Below are 21,891 nucleotides of genomic sequence, written 5' to 3' on the forward strand. Positions count from 1 at the left end.
GTGTTGTAACACCAGCGCCTTTGGAGCGCCCAGAGAAGCCACGTCCCTTGGGCTGATGACGGGTGGTGGGCAAGCGCTGGGCTTCTTTAGCACTCAAACACAGGCAGTTCTTTTGACGTGCCAATTATCAAAGACCTCGCAAGTCTTTGCCCATATAGCATCATTGGATTTCCACTGGAGGTGTCCCAAATAGAGGCCTAAATGGACCTCTCCGGCCACAGAGCTGCCGCCAGGCCACTGCTTCTCATAAAGGTGGCATGGACGGCATACGTGCATGCCTTGAGTTGGAGACATCTCAAAAGCTTTCTTTAAGCTTGCTGCACGTGTTACGTCTGCCGTGTTAAGGTGGAGGCAACCTGAGCTTGCAGGTCACAAGAGGGTATGGAGAATGAGTCTTGTGCTCGTACGGAAGCCAGAGCAGCCAGAGCTCCGCTCTGCAGTGGTGGCACTTGTTCCCTGTGCACGGGGCTACCCACTCACGCAGCGTCAGAGCCACCTCACCCAAGGGCAATGCTTTGTGTACGGCCCCCAAGGAAGCCACTGCAGGCTCCCTACCTACAGAGCCACGCAGGCAATGTGCACAGCTGTGGAGGGTGACAAGTTATTGCCATTGCCCCAGTGCAGGAGCGCAGACTGGAGGGGGAGCCTTAGCTACACAATCAGTGAAAGCAGAGCCCACCGGGTCTTCAGTCAAACGCTCCCTGACTCTGGGGCAGCTGAGTGGTCAGCACCCTATGCCCACCTTCCCCCCCTGAACTGATGCACAGGCACTCAGAGAGGCAGCCTTTGTTCAAACACACCATTTATTGACAACTTTGTACAAAGTAAAGCGCCCAGAAGGAATGGACGCTCTCAAAGAGGCGTGGGCAGTCTAGGGGACAGAAAAACACAGCTCTGTGCAAGAGGAGCTCATTCACTGTCCGTAGAAAAGCAGTCTTAAGAGCCGATCTTGCAGTTTGTTGAATTCATGCATTGCCTTGGCGTGGGCAGCCGGGTCCTGCACCAGGTGCTGGAAGAGGTTGATCGGTTCCGCTGTTTGGAAGGCTGGGGGCAAGATGATGTCCTCGGGCATGTTCTCATTGCCAAAGAAGAAGTGGTCGAGGCTTTTCTCCTCCAGACAGTTGCGCAGGTACCAGAGGATATCCTGCAGCCGCATCAGAAATTCCCTCCTGCTCCAGCTTTCCAGGGGTATGGTGTTCAGGAGGTGCATGGCAACCGTCTTCAAGACAGAGGTAGAAAAGCCTGTGCCCCCCAGGATGCCAGCAAAGAGCTGCAGGCATTTGAGGTGTAAGCCTTCATGTGGAGCCTGCATGGCAATATGCCTGAAGAACTTCACCTCTGCCACAGCGTAGCTCTCTGCCCACATCGTGCTCGGAGTAAAGATGGCCTCTGTAAGCTGGCTGCTCAGGAAGATGTCCGAGTCGCCTTGCTGCACCCCAAACACCATCTCAATTAAGAGGCTTCTCCCGGAGGCATTGGTCAGTTGGAGCTTGCAGGAGCGTCTGGAGGGCAGCACATTCATCCCGTAGCGACAGGACTGAAGCATCTCCCCCCAGGCTGACCTCACCAGGTTCTGGAACCACTCGGCAGTTTTATGCACGTCTAGGTAGGAGCCGGTGCAGAGGGTGCCTAGGAGGGTGGCAGCCGGGTTTCTCACCACCTCCTCTGCGGGGTGGTGGAGGAAACACAGCATGTCCTCCACCAGCTGGTCTCCTGCACAGGTACACTCCAGCTCCACACGGACTCGGCAGTCCTTTGCCGGCATGTGCTCCGCAGCACCCAGCTCCGGGTGGAAGGCGTGACCACGGGGGGGCTTCAGGGGCACAAGAAGGCGGTAAACTGTGTCACGCCCATGGTGGCTCCAACCTTCAAAGACGCTGCCCACCCCGATGGCTGGCTGCAGGATGGGGAAGAAACTATTTGACAAGCGCTCTTGGAGGAGAGAGAGGAGGTCGTCCACCAGATGCTCCACCAGTTGCCTCCTGTAGGCCAGGCTCTGCACTGACCACTGGATGCGCTTTGAAAAAATCTTGAACTGACGGCTCACATCATCAGAACCTACTCCTTCACTTTCATGCTCCTCGCTCTCGGTGTTGCTGCTGGAGGTTGTCTCTTCACCGCTGCTGGCTGGTTGACGGCTCCTTTTCCAGAGCTGCCAGCAGAGCCCGAAGAGCAGGACCAGGACTCCAGCAACCGCCCACAACTGCCACTGCTGCAAGGCAGCGAAGAGCAGGTCTCTCCAGGCAGAGGAGCTCTGCTGCAGCTCCTGCAGCAGCCAAGTCACCTCCTGGCTCAGCTGCAGCGCACGCTGCTGCATGCGCTCACGCATGGCCTCATCCAGCTCATAGCCCACCTTCTGTGGGAGCTGGATGATGCTTTGCACAACCAACATGAAGAATTTGATTGCATCCATGACCTGCAGGAGGAGAGAGAGAAGGGGTTCAGTGGGGCTGGGAGGGAGGGAGGGAGTGAGATAGATGGCGGTGGGGACAGCGGAGCTGGGGACAGGTAGGAGAGGGGCCGAGGCAGCTGGTGGGCAGCAAGGCCTGCTCCAGCCCTGGCGGCGGTGGCACCGTGCCCGGCCCAAGGCGCTGCCACGAGTGGCAGGGCCCTTAATGCCGGGTGAGAACCCACCCCCCGGGGGCCCGCGATTCTGCCCCGGCCCTGGTCCAGCCCAGCCTCCCCCCGCATGTGTACTCACCTCTGGCTCAGGCCTTACTGGGGCAGCGCTGCCTGCTGGCGCCTTTCCTAGCTGCCCCCATTGTGACACGTCCCCTGTGATGTCACAGGGGTCGGAGCGCATCACAGGCACACCCGCCAACCAGCCCCACGCTGCCTCAGCGCCTCACAGCTGCCCCCGGCAACCAAAGCCCCGACACCCACAAAGTACAGACCCAGACGGCAGGACAGGGTGCCCAGGGGCTGTCTTTACAAAGCCGACAGAAGCCCCCCCAAACCCTTACCAAGCCGCAAACGGGGCTGATATGACCCATGGATGCTTTGCTTGCTCCTGGAGATCCCATGCCATGAGATGGAAGCCGCTCCCTTGGTGCTGGCTTGTGAGCTTGTGGTCGTGGGTGTGCTCTTGGTGCCTTCATGAGACCCATGGGTGGGTGGTGGTGTATATCCTGGTGGTGGGACGGGGCCTGTCCATGGCAGGATCTCTGTTCCGGCTGTGCCACTGCGAGAGGACATTGCTTCCCAAGAGACATTTCCCAGGGGTGGTGGTGGGGGTGCGGGTGGAGATTTCCCAGTGGGCAACTCCCACTGCTGAGACAGCACCGGCTTCTCCGTGTCCAGCACGTTCTGTTCTGAGGTACCAACTCCCTGGGGAGTGTTTGGGACACAGTGAGCACACGGAGGCCCATCAGTGGTGCCTCTCGCTTGGTCCGTGCCCAGCCAGAGCTGCCAGGGAATGTCTCCACCCATGTCAAGTCGCCACCATGGTCGCGACACTGTGAAGGGAAAGCAGTGCAACAATCATCTCTGTAGCCACCACGGTCTTCACTGGCTGCTGCATTGGGGAGAACGTTGAGAGGAAGACGCTGCCGCTCTCGGCAGAGGGCTGCTGCGTGGGGATTTCCCCTTCCCTTCCCTTCCCTTCCCTTCCCTTCCCTTCCCTTCCCTTCCCTTCCCTTCCCTTCCCTTCCCTTCCCTTCCCTTCCCTTCCCTTCCCTTCCCTTCCCTTCCCTTCCCTTCCCTTCCCTTCCCTTCCCTTCCCTTCCCTTCCCTTCCCTTCCCTTCCCTTCCCTTCCCTTCCCTTCCCTTCCCTTCCCTTCCCTTCCCTTCCCTTCCCCCACATTCTTCTCCTGTTTTTTCCTGCAGTATGGGGTCAGGTGAATGCCATCACCTTGCAACAGGCCCAGCTTCTCCAGGGTCCATCCACAATCACAGAAGCCAAAACCCTGAGTAGCAGCTAGGCAGCCAGGCATTCACCTGTTCAATCCGCCTCCTCCTTCCTGATCCCCTTCCTCTGACTGGGAGGACAGAGGAGAACACCACCTGTGCTCCTCATCCTTAGAACATTGCTGTGAGGAACATGCTGTCTCTTTGGATGGTTCTATGCTGCCTCCTCACAGTATCGTTAGACCCTACATGGCCTATTAGGACTGGATGGTAACCTGCAGGGTTCAGCAGGCTTGGCAGCCTCTCAGTGACCCCACGAGCGTGAGCTCCTGCTGGGCTGCACACTGCTCTCCAGAAATTGTCTCGACAAGAAAGAGGTGCTTTGGTGCCTCTCAGTCAGGAATGTCCAATTGCTAATTCCTTATGTGCTTTCCTGGGGGCACGGGGTCTGACACAGGTGGCTGGGTGGCCCAAGTTTGCCTGCTTGACTTTTCCTGGATCCTGTCCGTTGCTTCCGTGCTCCGAATTCTCCAATGCCGGACTATCTTGTCTGCATCCTAACCCCTCTAACACCCCTGTGTGACCCTCCAATTGAGTGGCACAGACAGGAAGCTGCAGCAAGCCCAACTCAGGGTTGTTCAGATCAAGAAAGAAGCAGATGGTTGGTGACACTACAGAATTATAGCTCCTTTGTAAATTGCAGTGTGTGTGTGTTAAGTGGTGATTGGTCAAATCGTGCTGGTCAAATTTGACGCTAGAGGAAGGTAGAGGAACCTCATGTGAGAGTGGATCCGGGGTGCCCCACTTTCAACAGGACACCTCATGCACGTAAATAAAGAATCACTCTTGTAATTCCGTGCTTTGCATCCTCACCTCTCTCCTGGGTCGGCACGGGCCAGGTGGGAAAGTTTCTGAACACTTGCCATGTTGGAAGTGGCTGCGGGGACAGCCGGGAACGCCCAGCTGCCCCAAGACCTGCCAAGCTGCTCCCAGTCCCTCCCACATACAGCCCAAGGCTGTCAGGGGCACAGAAACCCCTGAGACACACCCCAGGGCTACCTCGCAAGCCTGGTACCTCCCGGCGGCAGAGGGAACCGACTGTGCTGCTCAGAGGCATTTGCGAAGCAGTATGCCAATCGCTGTGGCAGGCTTTCAGTGGCTGAAGCCCGTCTGCGAGATGAGTTGCACGCAACGCGACTGAGTTCCAGCATGAAGCTTCATGGCGATGGCACAGACTGCTGGTTTGGGTGGCTCGTTGGTGCAAGGCAGTTGTGAAGGTGGCCACTTCTCTAGAAGGCCCATTGGCAGTGTAACACGGGCAGCGATGGCTTTGGCAGACACTCAGTGACCCACTGCACCTCTCGCTACAGACTGTAGGGTGCTACTGAGTGGTGGTGGAGCTTTGCTCTTGCATTGGTCTTGGAGGAGAGGTTATTGGCAGCTCAGAGCCCAGTGCCAGGAGAGCCAGAGAGCACGAGCGGCCCCAACTCAGACTGCTGCAAAAAAAGGCAAGAGTCAGTGTTGTAACACCAGCGCCTTTGGAGCGCCCAGAGAAGCCACGTCCCTTGGGCTGATGACGGGCGGTGGGCAACTGCTGGGCTTCTTTAGCACTCAAACACAGGCAGTTCTTTTGACGTGCCAATTATCAAAGATCTGGCAAGTCTTTGCCCATATAGCGTCATTGGATTTCCACTGGAGGTGTCCCAAATAGAGGCCTGAGTGGACCTCTCCTGCCACAGAGCTGCCGCCAGGCCACTGCTTCTCATAAAGGTGGCATGGACGGCATACGTGCATGCCTTGAGTTGGAGACATCTCAAAAGCTTTCTTTAAGCTTGCTGCACGTGTTATGTCTACTGTGTTAAGGTGGAGGCAACCTGAGCTTGCAGGTCACGAGAGGGTATGGAGAATGAGTCTTGTGCTCGTACGGAAGCCAGAGCAGCCAGAGCTCCGCTCTGCAGTGGTGGCACTTGTTCCCTGTGCACGGGGCTACCCACTCACGCAGCGTCAGAGCCACCTCACCCAAGGGCAATGCTTTGTGTACGGCCCCCAAGGAAGCCACTGCAGGCTCCCTACCTACAGAGCCACGCAGGCAATGTGCACAGCTGTGGAGGGTGACAAGTTATTGCCATTGCCCCAGTGCAGGAGCGCAGACTGGAGGGGGAGCCTTAGCTACACAATCAGTGAAAGCAGAGCCCACCGGGTCTTCAGTCAAACGCTCCCTGACTCTGGGGCAGCTGAGTGGTCAGCACCCTATGCCCACCTTCCCCCCCTGAACTGATGCACAGGCACTCAGAGAGGCAGCCTTTGTTCAAACACACCATTTATTGACAACTTTGTACAAAGTAAAGCGCCCAGAAGGAATGGACGCTCTCAAAGAGGCGTGGGCAGTCTAGGGGACAGAAAAACACAGCTCTGTGCAAGAGGAGCTCATTCACTGTCCGTAGAAAAGCAGTCTTAAGAGCCGATCTTGCAGTTTGTCGAATTCACGCATTGCCTTGGCGTGGGCAGCCGGGTCCTGCACCAGGTGCTGGAAGAGGTTGATCGGCTCCGCCGTTTGGAAGGCTGGGGGCAAGATGATGTCCTCGGGCATGTTCTCATTGCCAAAGAAGAAGTGGTCGAGGCTTTTCTCCTCCAGACAGTTGCGCAGGTACCAGAGGATATCCTGCAGCCGCATCAGAAATTCCCTCCTGCTCCAGCTTTCCAGGGGTATGGTGTTCAGGAGGTGCATGGCAACCGTCTTCAAGACAGAGGTAGAAAAGCCTGTGCCCCCCAGGATGCCAGCAAAGAGCTGCAGGCATTTGAGGTGTAAGCCTTCATGTGGAGCCTGCATGGCAATATGCCTGAAGAACTTCACCTCTGCCACAGCGTAGCTCTCTGCCCACATCGTGCTCGGAGTAAAGATGGCCTCTGTAAGCTGGCTGCTCAGGAAGATGTCCGAGTCGCCTTGCTGCACCCCAAACACCATCTCAATTAAGAGGCTTCTCCCGGAGGCATTGGTCAGTTGGAGCTTGCAGGAGCGTCTGGAGGGCAGCACATTCATCCCGTAGCGACAGGACTGAAGCATCTCCCCCCAGGCTGACCTCACCAGGTTCTGGAACCACTCGGCAGTTTTATGCACGTCTAGGTAGGAGCCGGTGCAGAGGGTGCCTAGGAGGGTGGCAGCCGGGTTTCTCACCACCTCCTCTGCGGGGTGGTGGAGGAAACACAGCATGTCCTCCACCAGCTGGTCTCCTGCACAGGTACACTCCAGCTCCACACGGACTCGGCAGTCCTTTGCCGGCATGTGCTCCGCAGCACCCAGCTCCGGGTGGAAGGCGTGACCACGGGGGGGCTTCAGGGGCACAAGAAGGCGGTAAACTGTGTCACGCCCATGGTGGCTCCAACCTTCAAAGACGCTGCCCACCCCGATGGCTGGCTGCAGGATGGGGAAGAAACTATTTGACAAGCGCTCTTGGAGGAGAGAGAGGAGGTCGTCCACCAGATGCTCCACCAGTTGCCTCCTGTAGGCCAGGCTCTGCACTGACCACTGGATGCGCTTTGAAAAAATCTTGAACTGACGGCTCACATCATCAGAACCTACTCCTTCACTTTCATGCTCCTCGCTCTCGGTGTTGCTGCTGGAGGTTGTCTCTTCACCGCTGCTGGCTGGTTGACGGCTCCTTTTCCAGAGCTGCCAGCAGAGCCCGAAGAGCAGGACCAGGACTCCAGCAACCGCCCACAACTGCCACTGCTGCAAGGCAGCGAAGAGCAGGTCTCTCCAGGCAGAGGAGCTCTGCTGCAGCTCCTGCAGCAGCCAAGTCACCTCCTGGCTCAGCTGCAGCGCACGCTGCTGCATGCGCTCACGCATGGCCTCATCCAGCTCATAGCCCACCTTCTGTGGGAGCTGGATGATGCTTTGCACAACCAACATGAAGAATTTGATTGCATCCATGACCTGCAGGAGGAGAGAGAGAAGGGGTTCAGTGGGGCTGGGAGGGAGGGAGGGAGATAGATGGCGGTGGGGACAGCGGAGCTGGGGACAGGTAGGAGAGGGGCCGAGGCAGCTGGTGGGCAGCAAGGCCTGCTCCAGCCCTGGCGGCGGTGGCACCGTGCCCGGCCCAAGGCGCTGCCACGAGTGGCAGGGCCCTTAATGCCGGGTGAGAACCCACCCCCCGGGGGCCCGCGATTCTGCCCCGGCCCTGGTCCAGCCCAGCCTCCCCCCGCATGTGTACTCACCTCTGGCTCAGGCCTTACTGGGGCAGCGCTGCCTGCTGGCGCCTTTCCTAGCTGCCCCCATTGTGACACGTCCCCTGTGATGTCACAGGGGTCGGAGCGCATCACAGGCACACCCGCCAACCAGCCCCACGCTGCCTCAGCGCCTCACAGCTGCCCCCGGCAACCAAAGCCCCGACACCCACAAAGTACAGACCCAGACGGCAGGACAGGGTGCCCAGGGGCTGTCTTTACAAAGCCGACAGAAGCCCCCCCAAACCCTTACCAAGCCGCAAATGGGGCTGATATGACCCATGGATGCTTTGCTTGCTCCTGGAGATCCCATGCCATGAGATGGAAGCCGCTCCCTTGGTGCTGGCCTGTGAGCTTGTGGTCGTGGGCGTGCTCTTGGTGCCTTCATGAGACCCATGGGTGGGTGGTGGTGTATATCCTGGTGGTGGGACGGGGCCTGTCCATGGCAGGATCTCTGTTCCGGCTGTGCCACTGCGAAAGGACATTGCTTCCCAAGAGACATTTCCCAGGGGTGGTGGTGGGGGTGCGGGTGGAGATTTCCCAGTGGGCAACTCCCACTGCCGAGACAGCACCGGCTTCTCCGTGTCCAGCACGTTCTGTTCTGAGGTACCAACTCCCTGGGGAGTGTTTGGGACACAGTGAGCACACGGAGGCCCATCAGTGGTGCCTCTCGCTTGGTCCGTGCCCAGCCAGAGCTGCCAGGGAATGTCTCCACCCATGTCAAGTCGCCACCATGGTCGCGACACTGTGAAGGGAAAGCAGTGCAACAATCATCTCTGTAGCCACCACGGTCTTCACTGGCTGCTGCATTGGGGAGAACGTTGAGAGGAAGACGCTGCCGCTCTCGGCAGAGGGCTGCTGCGTGGGGATTTCCCCTTCCCTTCCCTTCCCTTCCCTTCCCTTCCCTTCCCTTCCCTTCCCTTCCCTTCCCTTCCCTTCCCTTCCCTTCCCTTCCCTTCCCTTCCCTTCCCTTCCCTTCCCTTCCCTTCCCTTCCCTTCCCTTCCCTTCCCTTCCCTTCCCTTCCCTTCCCTTCCCTTCCCTTCCCTTCCCTTCCCTTCCCTTCCCTTCCCTTCCCTTCCCCCACATTCTTCTCCTGTTTTTTCCTGCAGTATGGGGTCAGGTGAATGCCATCACCTTGCAACAGGCCCAGCTTCTCCAGGGTCCATCCACAATCACAGAAGCCAAAACCCTGAGTAGCAGCTAGGCAGCCAGGCATTCACCTGTTCAATCCGCCTCCTCCTTCCTGATCCCCTTCCTCTGACTGGGAGGACAGAGGAGAACACCACCTGTGCTCCTCATCCTTAGAACATTGCTGTGAGGAACATGCTGTCTCTTTGGATGGTTCTATGCTGCCTCCTCACAGTATCGTTAGACCCTACATGGCCTATTAGGACTGGATGGTAACCTGCAGGGTTCAGCAGGCTTGGCAGCCTCTCAGTGACCCCACGAGCGTGAGCTCCTGCTGGGCTGCACACTGCTCTCCAGAAATTGTCTCGACAAGAAAGAGGTGCTTTGGTGCCTCTCAGTCAGGAATGTCCAATTGCTAATTCCTTATGTGCTTTCCTGGGGGCACGGGGTCTGACACAGGTGGCTGGGTGGCCCAAGTTTGCCTGCTTGACTTTTCCTGGATCCTGTCCGTTGCTTCCGTGCTCCGAATTCTCCAATGCCGGACTATCTTGTCTGCATCCTAACCCCTCTAACACCCCTGTGTGACCCTCCAATTGAGTGGCACAGACAGGAAGCTGCAGCAAGCCCAACTCAGGGTTGTTCAGATCAAGAAAGAAGCAGATGGTTGGTGACACTACAGAATTATAGCTCCTTTGTAAATTGCAGTGTGTGTGTGTTAAGTGGTGATTGGTCAAATCGTGCTGGTCAAATTTGATGCTAGAGGAAGGTAGAGGAACCTCATGTGAAAGTGGATCCGGGGTGCCCCACTTTCAACAGGACACCTCATGCACGTAAATAAAGAATCACTCTTGTAATTCCGTGCTTTGCATCCTCACCTCTCTCCTGGGTCGGCACGGGCCAGGTGGGAAAGTTTCTGAACACTTGCCATGTTGGAAGTGGCTGCGGGGACAGCCGGGAACGCCCAGCTGCCCCAAGACCTGCCAAGCTGCTCCCAGTCCCTCCCACATACAGCCCAAGGCTGTCAGGGGCACAGAAACCCCTGAGACACACCCCAGGGCTACCTCGCAAGCCTGGTACCTCCCGGCGGCAGAGGGAACCGACTGTGCTGCTCAGAGACCTTTGCGAAGCAGTATGCCAATCGCTGTGGCAGGCTTTCAGTGGCTGAAGCCCGTCTGCGAGATGAGTTGCACGCAACGCGACTGAGTTCCAGCATGAAGCTTCATGGCGATGGCACAGACTGCTGGTTTGGGTGGCTCGTTGGTGCAAGGCAGTTGTGAAGGTGGCCACTTCTCTAGAAGGCCCATTGGCAGTGTAACACGGGCAGCGATGGCTTTGGCAGACACTCAGTGACCCACTGCACCTCTCGCTACAGACTGTAGGGTGCTACTGAGTGGTGGTGGAGCTTTGCTCTTGCATTGGTCTTGGAGGAGAGGTTATTGGCAGCTCAGAGCCCAGTGTCAGGAGAGCCAGAGAGCACGAGCGGCCCCAACTCAGACTGCTGCAAAAAAAGGCAAGAGTCAGTGTTGTAACACCAGCGCCTTTGGAGCGCCCAGAGAAGCCACGTCCCTTGGGCTGATGACGGGCGGTGGGCAACTGCTGGGCTTCTTTAGCACTCAAACACAGGCAGTTCTTTTGACGTGCCAATTATCAAAGATCTGGCAAGTCTTTGCCCATATAGCGTCATTGGATTTCCACTGGAGGTGTCCCAAATAGAGGCCTGAGTGGACCTCTCCTGCCACAGAGCTGCCGCCAGACCACTGCTTCTCATAAAGGTGGCATGGACGGCATACGTGCATGCCTTGAGTTGGAGACATCTCAAAAGCTTTCTTTAAGCTTGCTGCACGTGTTACGTCTGCCGTGTTAAGGTGGAGGCAACCTGAGCTTGCAGGTCACGAGAGGGTATGGAGAATGAGTCTTGTGCTCGTACGGAAGCCAGAGCAGCCAGAGCCCCGCTCTGCAGTGGTGGCACTTGTTCCCTGTGCACGGGGCTACCCACTCACGCAGCGTCAGAGCCACCTCATCCAAGGGCAATGCTTTGTGTACAGCCCCCAAGGAAGCCACTGCAGGCTCCCTACCTACAGAGCCACGCAGGCAATGTGCACAGCTGTGGAGGGTGACAAGTTATTGCCATTGCCCCAGTGCAGGAGAGCAGACTGGAGGGGGAGCCTTAGCTACACAATCAGTGAAAGCAGAGCCCACCGGGTCTTCAGTCAAACGCTCCCTGACTCTGGGGCAGCTGAGTGGTCAGCACCCTATGCCCACCTTCCCCCCCTGAACTGATGCACAGGCACTCAGAGAGGCAGCCTTTGTTCAAACACACCATTTATTGACAACTTTGTACAAAGTAAAGCGCCCAGAAGGAATGGACGCTCTCAAAGAGGCGTGGGCAGTCTAGGGGACAGAAAAACACAGCTCTGTGCAAGAGGAGCTCATTCACTGTCCGTAGAAGAGCAGTCTTAAGAGCCGATCTTGCAGTTTGTCGAATTCACGCATTGCCTTGGCGTGGGCAGCCGGGTCCTGCACCAGGTGCTGGAAGAGGTTGATCGGCTCCGCCGTTTGGAAGGCTGGGGGCAAGATGATGTCCTCGGGCATGTTCTCATTGCCAAAGAAGAAGTGGTCGAGGCTTTTCTCCTCCAGACAGTTGCGCAGGTACCAGAGGATATCCTGCAGCCGCATCAGAAATTCCCTCCTGCTCCAGCTTTCCAGGGGTATGGTGTTCAGGAGGTGCATGGCAACCGTCTTCAAGACAGAGGTAGAAAAGCCTGTGCCCCCCAGGATGCCAGCAAAGAGCTGCAGGCATTTGAGGTGTAAGCCTTCATGTGGAGCCTGAGTGGCAATATGCCTGAAGAACTTCACCTCTGCCACAGCGTAGCTCTCTGCCCACATCGTGCTCGGAGTAAAGATGGCCTCTGTAAGCTGGCTGCTCAGGAAGATGTCCGAGTCGCCTTGCTGCACCCCAAACACCATCTCAATTAAGAGGCTTCTCCCGGAGGCATTGGTCAGTTGGAGCTTGCAGGAGCGTCTGGAGGGCAGCACATTCATCCCGTAGCGACAGGACTGAAGCATCTCCCCCCAGGCTGACCTCACCAGGTTCTGGAACCACTCGGCAGTTTTATGCACGTCTAGGTAGGAGCCGGTGCAGAGGGTGCCTAGGAGGGTGGCAGCCGGGTTTCTCACCACCTCCTCTGCGGGGTGGTGGAGGAAACACAGCATGTCCTCCACCAGCTGGTCTCCTGCACAGGTACACTCCAGCTCCACACGGACTCGGCAGTCCTTTGCCGGCATGTGCTCCGCAGCACCCAGCTCCGGGTGGAAGGTGTGGCCACGGGGGGGCTTCAGGGGCACAAGAAGGCGGTAAACTGTGTCACGCCCATGGTGGCTCCAACCTTCAAAGACGCTGCCCACCCCGATGGCTGGCTGCAGGACGGGGAAGAAACTATTTGACAAGCGCTCTTGGAGGAGAGAGAGGAGGTCGTCCACCAGATGCTCCACCAGTCGCCTCCTGTAGGCCAGGCTCTGCACTGACCACTGGATGCGCTTTGAAAAAATCTTGAACTGACGGCTCACATCATCAGAACCTACTCCTTCACTTTCATGCTCCTCGCTCTCGGTGTTGCTGCTGGAGGTTGTCTCTTCACCGCTGCTGGCTGGTTGACGGCTCCTTTTCCAGAGCTGCCAGCAGAGCCCGAAGAGCAGGACCAGGACTCCAGCAACCGCCCACAACTGCCACTGCTGCAAGGCAGCGAAGAGCAGGTCTCTCCAGGCAGAGGAGCTCTGCTGCAGCTCCTGCAGCAGCCGAGTCACCTCCTGGCTCAGCTGCAGCGCACGCTGCTGCATGCGCTCACGCATGGCCTCATCCAGCTCATAGCCCACCTTCTGTGGGAGCTGGATGATGCTTTGCACAACCAACATGAAGAATTTGATTGCATCCATGACCTGCAGGAGGAGAGAGAGAAGGGGTTCAGTGGGGCTGGGAGGGAGGGAGGGAGGGAGATAGATGGCGGTGGGGACAGCGGAGCTGGGGACAGGTAGGAGAGGGGCCGAGGCAGCTGGTGGGCAGCAAGGCCTGCTCCAGCCCTGGCGGCGGTGGCACCGTGCCCGGCCCAAGGCGCTGCCACGAGTGGCAGGGCCCTTAATGCCGGGTGAGAACCCACCCCCCGGGGGCCCGCGATTCTGCCCCGGCCCTGGTCCAGCCCAGCCTCCCCCCGCATGTGTACTCACCTCTGGCTCAGGCCTTACTGGGGCAGCGCTGCCTGCTGGCGCCTTTCCTAGCTGCCCCCATTGTGACACGTCCCCTGTGATGTCACAGGGGTCGGAGCGCATCACAGGCACACCCGCCAACCAGCCCCACGCTGCCTCAGCGCCTCACAGCTGCCCCCGGCAACCAAAGCCCCGACACCCACAAAGTACAGACCCAGACGGCAGGACAGGGTGCCCAGGGGCTGTCTTTACAAAGCCGACAGAAGCCCCCCCAAACCCTTACCAAGCCGCAAATGGGGCTGATATGACCCATGGATGCTTTGCTTGCTCCTGGAGATCCCATGCCATGAGATGGAAGCCGCTCCCTTGGTGCTGGCCTGTGAGCTTGTGGTCGTGGGTGTGCTCTTGGTGCCTTCATGAGACCCATGGGTGGGTGGTGGTGTATATCCTGGTGGTGGGACGGGGCCTGTCCATGGCAGGATCTCTGTTCCGGCTGTGCCACTGCGAGAGGACATTGCTTCCCAAGAGACATTTCCCAGGGGTGGTGGTGGGGGTGCGGGTGGAGATTTCCCAGTGGGCAACTCCCACTGCTGAGACAGCACCAGCTTCTCCGTGTCCAGCACGTTCTGTTCTGAGGTACCAACTCCCTGGGGAGTGTTTGGGACACAGTGAGCACACGGAGGCCCATCAGTGGTGCCTCTCGCTTGGTCCGTGCCCAGCCAGAGCTGCCAGGGAATGTCTCCACCCATGTCAAGTCGCCACCATGGTCGCGACACTGTGAAGGGAAAGCAGTGCAACAATCATCTCTGTAGCCACCACGGTCTTCACTGGCTGCTGCATTGGGGAGAACGTTGAGAGGAAGACGCTGCCGCTCTCGGCAGAGGGCTGCTGCGTGGGGATTTCCCCTTCCCTTCCCTTCCCTTCCCTTCCCTTCCCTTCCCTTCCCTTCCCTTCCCTTCCCTTCCCTTCCCTTCCCTTCCCTTCCCTTCCCTTCCCTTCCCTTCCCTTCCCTTCCCTTCCCTTCCCTTCCCTTCCCTTCCCTTCCCTTCCCTTCCCTTCCCTTCCCTTCCCTTCCCTTCCCTTCCCTTCCCTTCCCCCACATTCTTCTCCTGTTTTTTCCTGCAGTATGGGGTCAGGTGAATGCCATCACCTTGCAACAGGCCCAGCTTCTCCAGCGTCCATCCACAATCACAGAAGCCAAAACCCTGAGTAGCAGCTAGGCAGCCAGGCATTCACCTGTTCAATCCGCCTCCTCCTTCCTGATCCCCTTCCTCTGACTGGGAGGACAGAGGAGAACACCACCTGTGCTCCTCATCCTTAGAACATTGCTGTGAGGAACATGCTGTCTCTTTGGATGGTTCTATGCTGCCTCCTCACAGTATCGTTAGACCCTACATGGCCTATTAGGACTGGATGGTAACCTGCAGGGTTCAGCAGGCTTGGCAGCCTCTCAGTGACCCCACGAGCGTGAGCTCCTGCTGGGCTGCACACTGCTCTCCAGAAATTGTCTCGACAAGAAAGAGGTGCTTTGGTGCCTCTCAGTCAGGAATGTCCAATTGCTAATTCCTTATGTGCTTTCCTGGGGGCACGGGGTCTGACACAGGTGGCTGGGTGGCCCAAGTTTGCCTGCTTGACTTTTCCTGGATCCTGTCCGTTGCTTCCGTGCTCCGAATTCTCCAATGCCGGACTATCTTGTCTGCATCCTAACCCCTCTAACACCCCTGTGTGACCCTCCAATTGAGTGGCACAGACAGGAAGCTGCAGCAAGCCCAACTCAGGGTTGTTCAGATCAAGAAAGAAGCAGATGGTTGGTGACACTACAGAATTATAGCTCCTTTGTAAATTGCAGTGTGTGTGTGTTAAGTGGTGATTGGTCAAATCGTGCTGGTCAAATTTGACGCTAGAGGAAGGTAGAGGAACCTCATGTGAGAGTGGATCCGGGGTGCCCCACTTTCAACAGGACACCTCATGCACGTAAATAAAGAATCACTCTTGTAATTCCGTGCTTTGCATCCTCACCTCTCTCCTGGGTCGGCACGGGCCAGGTGGGAAAGTTTCTGAACACTTGCCATGTTGGAAGTGGCTGCGGGGACAGCCGGGAACGCCCAGCTGCCCCAAGACCTGCCAAGCTGCTCCCAGTCCCTCCCACATACAGCCCAAGGCTGTCAGGGGCACAGAAACCCCTGAGACACACCCCAGGGCTACCTCGCAAGCCTGGTACCTCCCGGCGGCAGAGGGAACCGACTGTGCTGCTCAGAGGCGTTTGCGAAGCAGTATGCAAATCGCTGTGGCAGGCTTTCAGTGGCTGAAGCCCGTCTGCGAGATGAGTTGCACGCAACGCGACTGAGTTCCAGCATGAAGCTTCATGGCGATGGCACAGACTGCTGGTTTGGGTGGCTCGTTGGTGCAAGGCAGTTGTGAAGGTGGCCACTTCTCTAGAAGGCCCATTGGCAGTGTAACACGGGCAGCGATGGCTTTGGCAGACACTCAGTGACCCACTGCACCTCTCGCTACAGACTGTAGGGTGCTACTGAGTGGTGGTGGAGCTTTGCTCTTGCATTGGTCTTGGAGGAGAGGTTATTGGCAGCTCAGAGCCCAGTGCCAGGAGAGCCAGAGAGCACGAGCGGCCCCAACTCAGACTGCTGCAAAAAAAGGCAAGAGTCAGTGTTGTAACACCAGCGCCTTTGGAGCGCCCAGAGAAGCCACGTCCCTTGGGCTGATGACGGGCGGTGGGCAACTGCTGGGCTTCTTTAGCACTCAAACACAGGCAGTTCTTTTGACGTGCCAATTATCAAAGATCTGGCAAGTCTTTGCCCATATAGCGTCATTGGATTTCCACTGGAGGTGTCCCAAATAGAGGCCTGAGTGGACCTCTCCTGCCACAGAGCTGCCGCCAGACCACTGCTTCTCATAAAGTTGGCATGGATGGCATACGTGCATGCCTTGAGTTGGAGACATCTCAAAAGCTTTCTTTAAGCTTGCTGCACGTGTTATGTCTACTGTGTTAAGGTGGAGGCAACCTGAGCTTGCAGGTCACGAGAGGGTATGGAGAATGAGTCTTGTGCTCGTACGGAAGCCAGAGCAGCCAGAGCCCCGCTCTGCAGTGGTGGCACTTGTTCCCTGTGCACGGGGCTACCCACTCACGCAGCGTCAGAGCCACCTCACCCAAGGGCAATGCTTTGTGTACGGCCCCCAAGGAAGCCACTGCAGGCTCCCTACCTACAGAGCCACGCAGGCAATGTGCACAGCTGTGGAGGGTGACAAGTTATTGCCATTGCCCCAGTGCAGGAGCGCAGACTGGAGGGGGAGCCTTAGCTACACAATCAGTGAAAGCAGAGCCCACCGGGTCTTCAGTCAAACGCTCCCTGACTCTGGGGCAGCTGAGTGGTCAGCACCCTATGCCCACCTTCCCCCCCTGAACTGATGCACAGGCACTCAGAGAGGCAGCCTTTGTTCAAACACACCATTTATTGACAACTTTGTACAAAGTAAAGCGCCCAGAAGGAATGGACGCTCTCAAAGAGGCGTGGGCAGTCTAGGGGACAGAAAAACACAGCTCTGTGCAAGAGGAGCTCATTCACTGTCCGTAGAAGAGCAGTCTTAAGAGCCGATCTTGCAGTTTGTCGAATTCACGCATTGCCTTGGCGTGGGCAGCCGGGTCCTGCACCAGGTGCTGGAAGAGGTTGATCGGCTCCGCCGTTTGGAAGGCTGGGGGCAAGATGATGTCCTCGGGCATGTTCTCATTGCCAAAGAAGAAGTGGTCGAGGCTTTTCTCCTCCAGACAGTTGCGCAGGTACCAGAGGATATCCTGCAGCCGCATCAGAAATTCCCTCCTGCTCCAGCTTTCCAGGGGTATGGTGTTCAGGAGGTGCATGGCAACCGTCTTCAAGACAGAGGTAGAAAAGCCTGTGCCCCCCAGGATGCCAGCAAAGAGCTGCAGGCATTTGAGGTGTAAGCCTTCATGTGGAGCCTGCATGGCAATATGCCTGAAGAACTTCACCTCTGCCACAGCGTAGCTCTCTGCCCACATCGTGCTCGGAGTAAAGATGGCCTCTGTAAGCTGGCTGCTCAGGAAGATGTCCGAGTCGCCTTGCTGCACCCCAAACACCATCTCAATTAAGAGGCTTCTCCCGGAGGCATTGGTCAGTTGGAGCTTGCAGGAGCGTCTGGAGGGCAGCACATTCATCCCGTAGCGACAGGACTGAAGCATCTCCCCCCAGGCTGACCTCACCAGGTTCTGGAACCACTCGGCAGTTTTATGCACGTCTAGGTAGGAGCCGGTGCAGAGGGTGCCTAGGAGGGTGGCAGCCGGGTTTCTCACCACCTCCTCTGCGGGGTGGTGGAGGAAACACAGCATGTCCTCCACCAGCTGGTCTCCTGCACAGGTACACTCCAGCTCCACACGGACTCGGCAGTCCTTTGCCGGCATGTGCTCCGCAGCACCCAGCTCCGGGTGGAAGGCGTGACCACGGGGGGGCTTCAGGGGCACAAGAAGGCGGTAAACTGTGTCACGCCCATGGTGGCTCCAACCTTCAAAGACGCTGCCCACCCCGATGGCTGGCTGCAGGATGGGGAAGAAACTATTTGACAAGCGCTCTTGGAGGAGAGAGAGGAGGTCGTCCACCAGATGCTCCACCAGTCGCCTCCTGTAGGCCAGGCTCTGCACTGACCACTGGATGCGCTTTGAAAAAATCTTGAACTGACGGCTCACATCATCAGAACCTACTCCTTCACTTTCATGCTCCTCGCTCTCGGTGTTGCTGCTGGAGGTTGTCTCTTCACCGCTGCTGGCTGGTTGACGGCTCCTTTTCCAGAGCTGCCAGCAGAGCCCGAAGAGCAGGACCAGGACTCCAGCAACCGCCCACAACTGCCACTGCTGCAAGGCAGCGAAGAGCAGGTCTCTCCAGGCAGAGGAGCTCTGCTGCAGCTCCTGCAGCAGCCAAGTCACCTCCTGGCTCAGCTGCAGCGCACGCTGCTGCATGCGCTCACGCATGGCCTCATCCAGCTCATAGCCCACCTTCTGTGGGAGCTGGATGATGCTTTGCACAACCAACATGAAGAATTTGATTGCATCCATGACCTGCAGGAGGAGAGAGAGAAGGGGTTCAGTGGGGCTGGGAGGGAGGGAGGGAGATAGATGGCGGTGGGGACAGCGGAGCTGGGGACAGGTAGGAGAGGGGCCGAGGCAGCTGGTGGGCAGCAAGGCTTGCTCCAGCCCTGGCGGCGGTGGCACCGTGCCCGGCCCAAGGCGCTGCCACGAGTGGCAGGGCCCTTAATGCCGGGTGAGAACCCACCCCCCGGGGGCCCGCGATTCTGCCCCGGCCCTGGTCCAGCCCAGCCTCCCCCCGCATGTGTACTCACCTCTGGCTCAGGCCTTACTGGGGCAGCGCTGCCTGCTGGCGCCTTTCCTAGCTGCCCCCATTGTGACACGTCCCCTGTGATGTCACAGGGGTCGGAGCGCATCACAGGCACACCCGCCAACCAGCCCCACGCTGCCTCAGCGCCTCACAGCTGCCCCCGGCAACCAAAGCCCCGACACCCACAAAGTACAGACCCAGAGGGCAGGACAGGGTGCCCAGGGGCTGTCTTTACAAAGCCGACAGAAGCCCCCCCAAACCCTTACCAAGCCGCAAATGGGGCTGATATGACCCATGGATGCTTTGCTTGCTCCTGGAGATCCCATGCCATGAGATGGAAGCCGCTCCCTTGGTGCTGGCCTGTGAGCTTGTGGTCGTGGGTGTGCTCTTGGTGCCTTCATGAGACCCATGGGTGGGTGGCGGTGTATATCCTGGTGGTGGGACGGGGCCTGTCCATGGCAGGATCTCTGTTCCGGCTGTGCCACTGCGAAAGGACATTGCTTCCCAAGAGACATTTCCCAGGGGTGGTGGTGGGGGTGCGGGTGGAGATTTCCCAGTGGGCAACTCCCACTGCTGAGACAGCACCGGCTTCTCCGTGTCCAGCACGTTCTGTTCTGAGGTACCAACTCCCTGGGGAGTGTTTGGGACACAGTGAGCACACGGAGGCCCATCAGTGGTGCCTCTCGCTTGGTCCGTGCCCAGCCAGAGCTGCCAGGGAATGTCTCCACCCATGTCAAGTCGCCACCATGGTCGCGACACTGTGAAGGGAAAGCAGTGCAACAATCATCTCTGTAGCCACCACGGTCTTCACTGGCTGCTGCATTGGGGAGAACGTTGAGAGGAAGACGCTGCCGCTCTCGGCAGAGGGCTGCTGCGTGGGGATTTCCCCTTCCCTTCCCTTCCCTTCCCTTCCCTTCCCTTCCCTTCCCTTCCCTTCCCTTCCCTTCCCTTCCCTTCCCTTCCCTTCCCTTCCCTTCCCTTCCCTTCCCTTCCCTTCCCTTCCCTTCCCTTCCCTTCCCTTCCCTTCCCTTCCCTTCCCTTCCCTTCCCTTCCCTTCCCTTCCCTTCCCTTCCCTTCCCTTCCCTTCCCTTCCCCCACATTCTTCTCCTGTTTTTTCCTGCAGTATGGGGTCAGGTGAATGCCATCACCTTGCAACAGGCCCAGCTTCTCCAGGGTCCATCCACAATCACAGAAGCCAAAACCCTGAGTAGCAGCTAGGCAGCCAGGCATTCACCTGTTCAATCCGCCTCCTCCTTCCTGATCCCCTTCCTCTGACTGGGAGGACAGAGGAGAACACCACCTGTGCTCCTCATCCTTAGAACATTGCTGTGAGGAACATGCTGTCTCTTTGGATGGTTCTATGCTGCCTCCTCACAGTATCGTTAGACCCTACATGGCCTATTAGGACTGGATGGTAACCTGCAGGGTTCAGCAGGCTTGGCAGCCTCTCAGTGACCCCACGAGCGTGAGCTCCTGCTGGGCTGCACACTGCTCTCCAGAAATTGTCTCGACAAGAAAGAGGTGCTTTGGTGCCTCTCAGTCAGGAATGTCCAATTGCTAATTCCTTATGTGCTTTCCTGGGGGCACGGGGTCTGACACAGGTGGCTGGGTGGCCCAAGTTTGCCTGCTTGACTTTTCCTGGATCCTGTCCGTTGCTTCCGTGCTCCGAATTCTCCAATGCCGGACTATCTTGTCTGCATCCTAACCCCTCTAACACCCCTGTGTGACCCTCCAATTGAGTGGCACAGACAGGAAGCTGCAGCAAGCCCAACTCAGGGTTGTTCAGATCAAGAAAGAAGCAGATGGTTGGTGACACTACAGAATTATAGCTCCTTTGTAAATTGCAGTGTGTGTGTGTTAAGTGGTGATTGGTCAAATCGTGCTGGTCAAATTTGACGCTAGAGGAAGGTAGAGGAACCTCATGTGAGAGTGGATCCGGGGTGCCCCACTTTCAACAGGACACCTCATGCACGTAAATAAAGAATCACTCTTGTAATTCCGTGCTTTGCATCCTCACCTCTCTCCTGGGTCGGCACGGGCCAGGTGGGAAAGTTTCTGAACACTTGCCATGTTGGAAGTGGCTGCGGGGACAGCCGGGAACGCCCAGCTGCCCCAAGACCTGCCAAGCTGCTCCCAGTCCCTCCCACATACAGCCCAAGGCTGTCAGGGGCACAGAAACCCCTGAGACACGCCCCAGGGCTACCTCGCAAGCCTGGTACCTCCCGGCGGCAGAGGGAACCGACTGTGCTGCTCAGAGACCTTTGCGAAGCAGTATGCCAATCGCTGTGGCAGGCTTTCAGTGGCTGAAGCCCGTCTGCGAGATGAGTTGCACGCAACGCGACTGAGTTCCAGCATGAAGCTTCATGGCGATGGCACAGACTGCTGGTTTGGGTGGCTCGTTGGTGCAAGGCAGTTGTGAAGGTGGCCACTTCTCTAGAAGGCCCATTGGCAGTGTAACACGGGCAGCGATGGCTTTGGCAGACACTCAGTGACCCACTGCACCTCTCGCTACAGACTGTAGGGTGCTACTGAGTGGTGGTGGAGCTTTGCTCTTGCATTGGTCTTGGAGGAGAGGTTATTGGCAGCTCAGAGCCCAGTGCCAGGAGAGCCAGAGAGCACGAGCGGCCCCAACTCAGACTGCTGCAAAAAAAGGCAAGAGTCAGTGTTGTAACACCAGCGCCTTTGGAGCGCCCAGAGAAGCCACGTCCCTTGGGCTGATGACGGGCGGTGGGCAACTGCTGGGCTTCTTTAGCACTCAAACACAGGCAGTTCTTTTGACGTGCCAATTATCAAAGATCTGGCAAGTCTTTGCCCATATAGCGTCATTGGATTTCCACTGGAGGTGTCCCAAATAGAGGCCTGAGTGGACCTCTCCTGCCACAGAGCTGCCGCCAGGCCACTGCTTCTCATAAAGGTGGCATGGACGGCATACGTGCATGCCTTGAGTTGGAGACATCTCAAAAGCTTTCTTTAAGCTTGCTGCACGTGTTATGTCTACTGTGTTAAGGTGGAGGCAACCTGAGCTTGCAGGTCACGAGAGGGTATGGAGAATGAGTCTTGTGCTCGTACGGAAGCCAGAGCAGCCAGAGCTCCGCTCTGCAGTGGTGGCACTTGTTCCCTGTGCACGGGGCTACC

At 57.7% G+C, this 21,891-nt stretch overlaps 4 protein-coding genes across 4 annotated transcripts; all 4 read right to left on the minus strand.

Moving 5' to 3' along the window:
• Positions 1-913: 913 nt before the first annotated feature.
• On the minus strand, positions 914-3,520 carry LOC309673878 (inositol 1,4,5-trisphosphate receptor-interacting protein-like 1; the record flags this gene model as incomplete). Its single annotated transcript, XM_082485760.1, has 3 exons — positions 914-1,932; positions 2,964-3,327; positions 3,443-3,520. The coding sequence occupies 3 exons, from the start codon at positions 3,518-3,520 to the stop codon at positions 914-916; spliced, it is 1,461 nt and encodes a 486-aa protein (XP_082341886.1).
• A 2,757-nt stretch (positions 3,521-6,277) lies between these two features.
• LOC309673880 (inositol 1,4,5-trisphosphate receptor-interacting protein-like 1) lies at positions 6,278-7,777 on the minus strand (the record flags this gene model as incomplete). The annotated part of the gene is made up of 1 exon (XM_082485762.1): positions 6,278-7,777. The coding sequence occupies one exon, from the start codon at positions 7,775-7,777 to the stop codon at positions 6,278-6,280; it is 1,500 nt and encodes a 499-aa protein (XP_082341888.1).
• A 3,855-nt stretch (positions 7,778-11,632) lies between these two features.
• On the minus strand, positions 11,633-13,132 carry LOC309673881 (inositol 1,4,5-trisphosphate receptor-interacting protein-like 1; the record flags this gene model as incomplete). Its single annotated transcript, XM_082485763.1, has 1 exon — positions 11,633-13,132. The coding sequence occupies one exon, from the start codon at positions 13,130-13,132 to the stop codon at positions 11,633-11,635; it is 1,500 nt and encodes a 499-aa protein (XP_082341889.1).
• A 3,844-nt stretch (positions 13,133-16,976) lies between these two features.
• LOC309673882 (inositol 1,4,5-trisphosphate receptor-interacting protein-like 1) lies at positions 16,977-18,476 on the minus strand (the record flags this gene model as incomplete). The annotated part of the gene is made up of 1 exon (XM_082485764.1): positions 16,977-18,476. One exon carries the CDS (start codon positions 18,474-18,476, stop codon positions 16,977-16,979), a length of 1,500 nt encoding a protein of 499 aa, XP_082341890.1.
• Positions 18,477-21,891: the final 3,415 nt, after the last annotated feature.

The sequence above is a fragment of the Vanellus vanellus genome (genome assembly GCF_965231255.1).
Source record: "Vanellus vanellus genome assembly, chromosome: 6".
In the NCBI taxonomy this organism is placed as follows: domain Eukaryota; kingdom Metazoa; phylum Chordata; class Aves; order Charadriiformes; family Charadriidae; genus Vanellus; species Vanellus vanellus.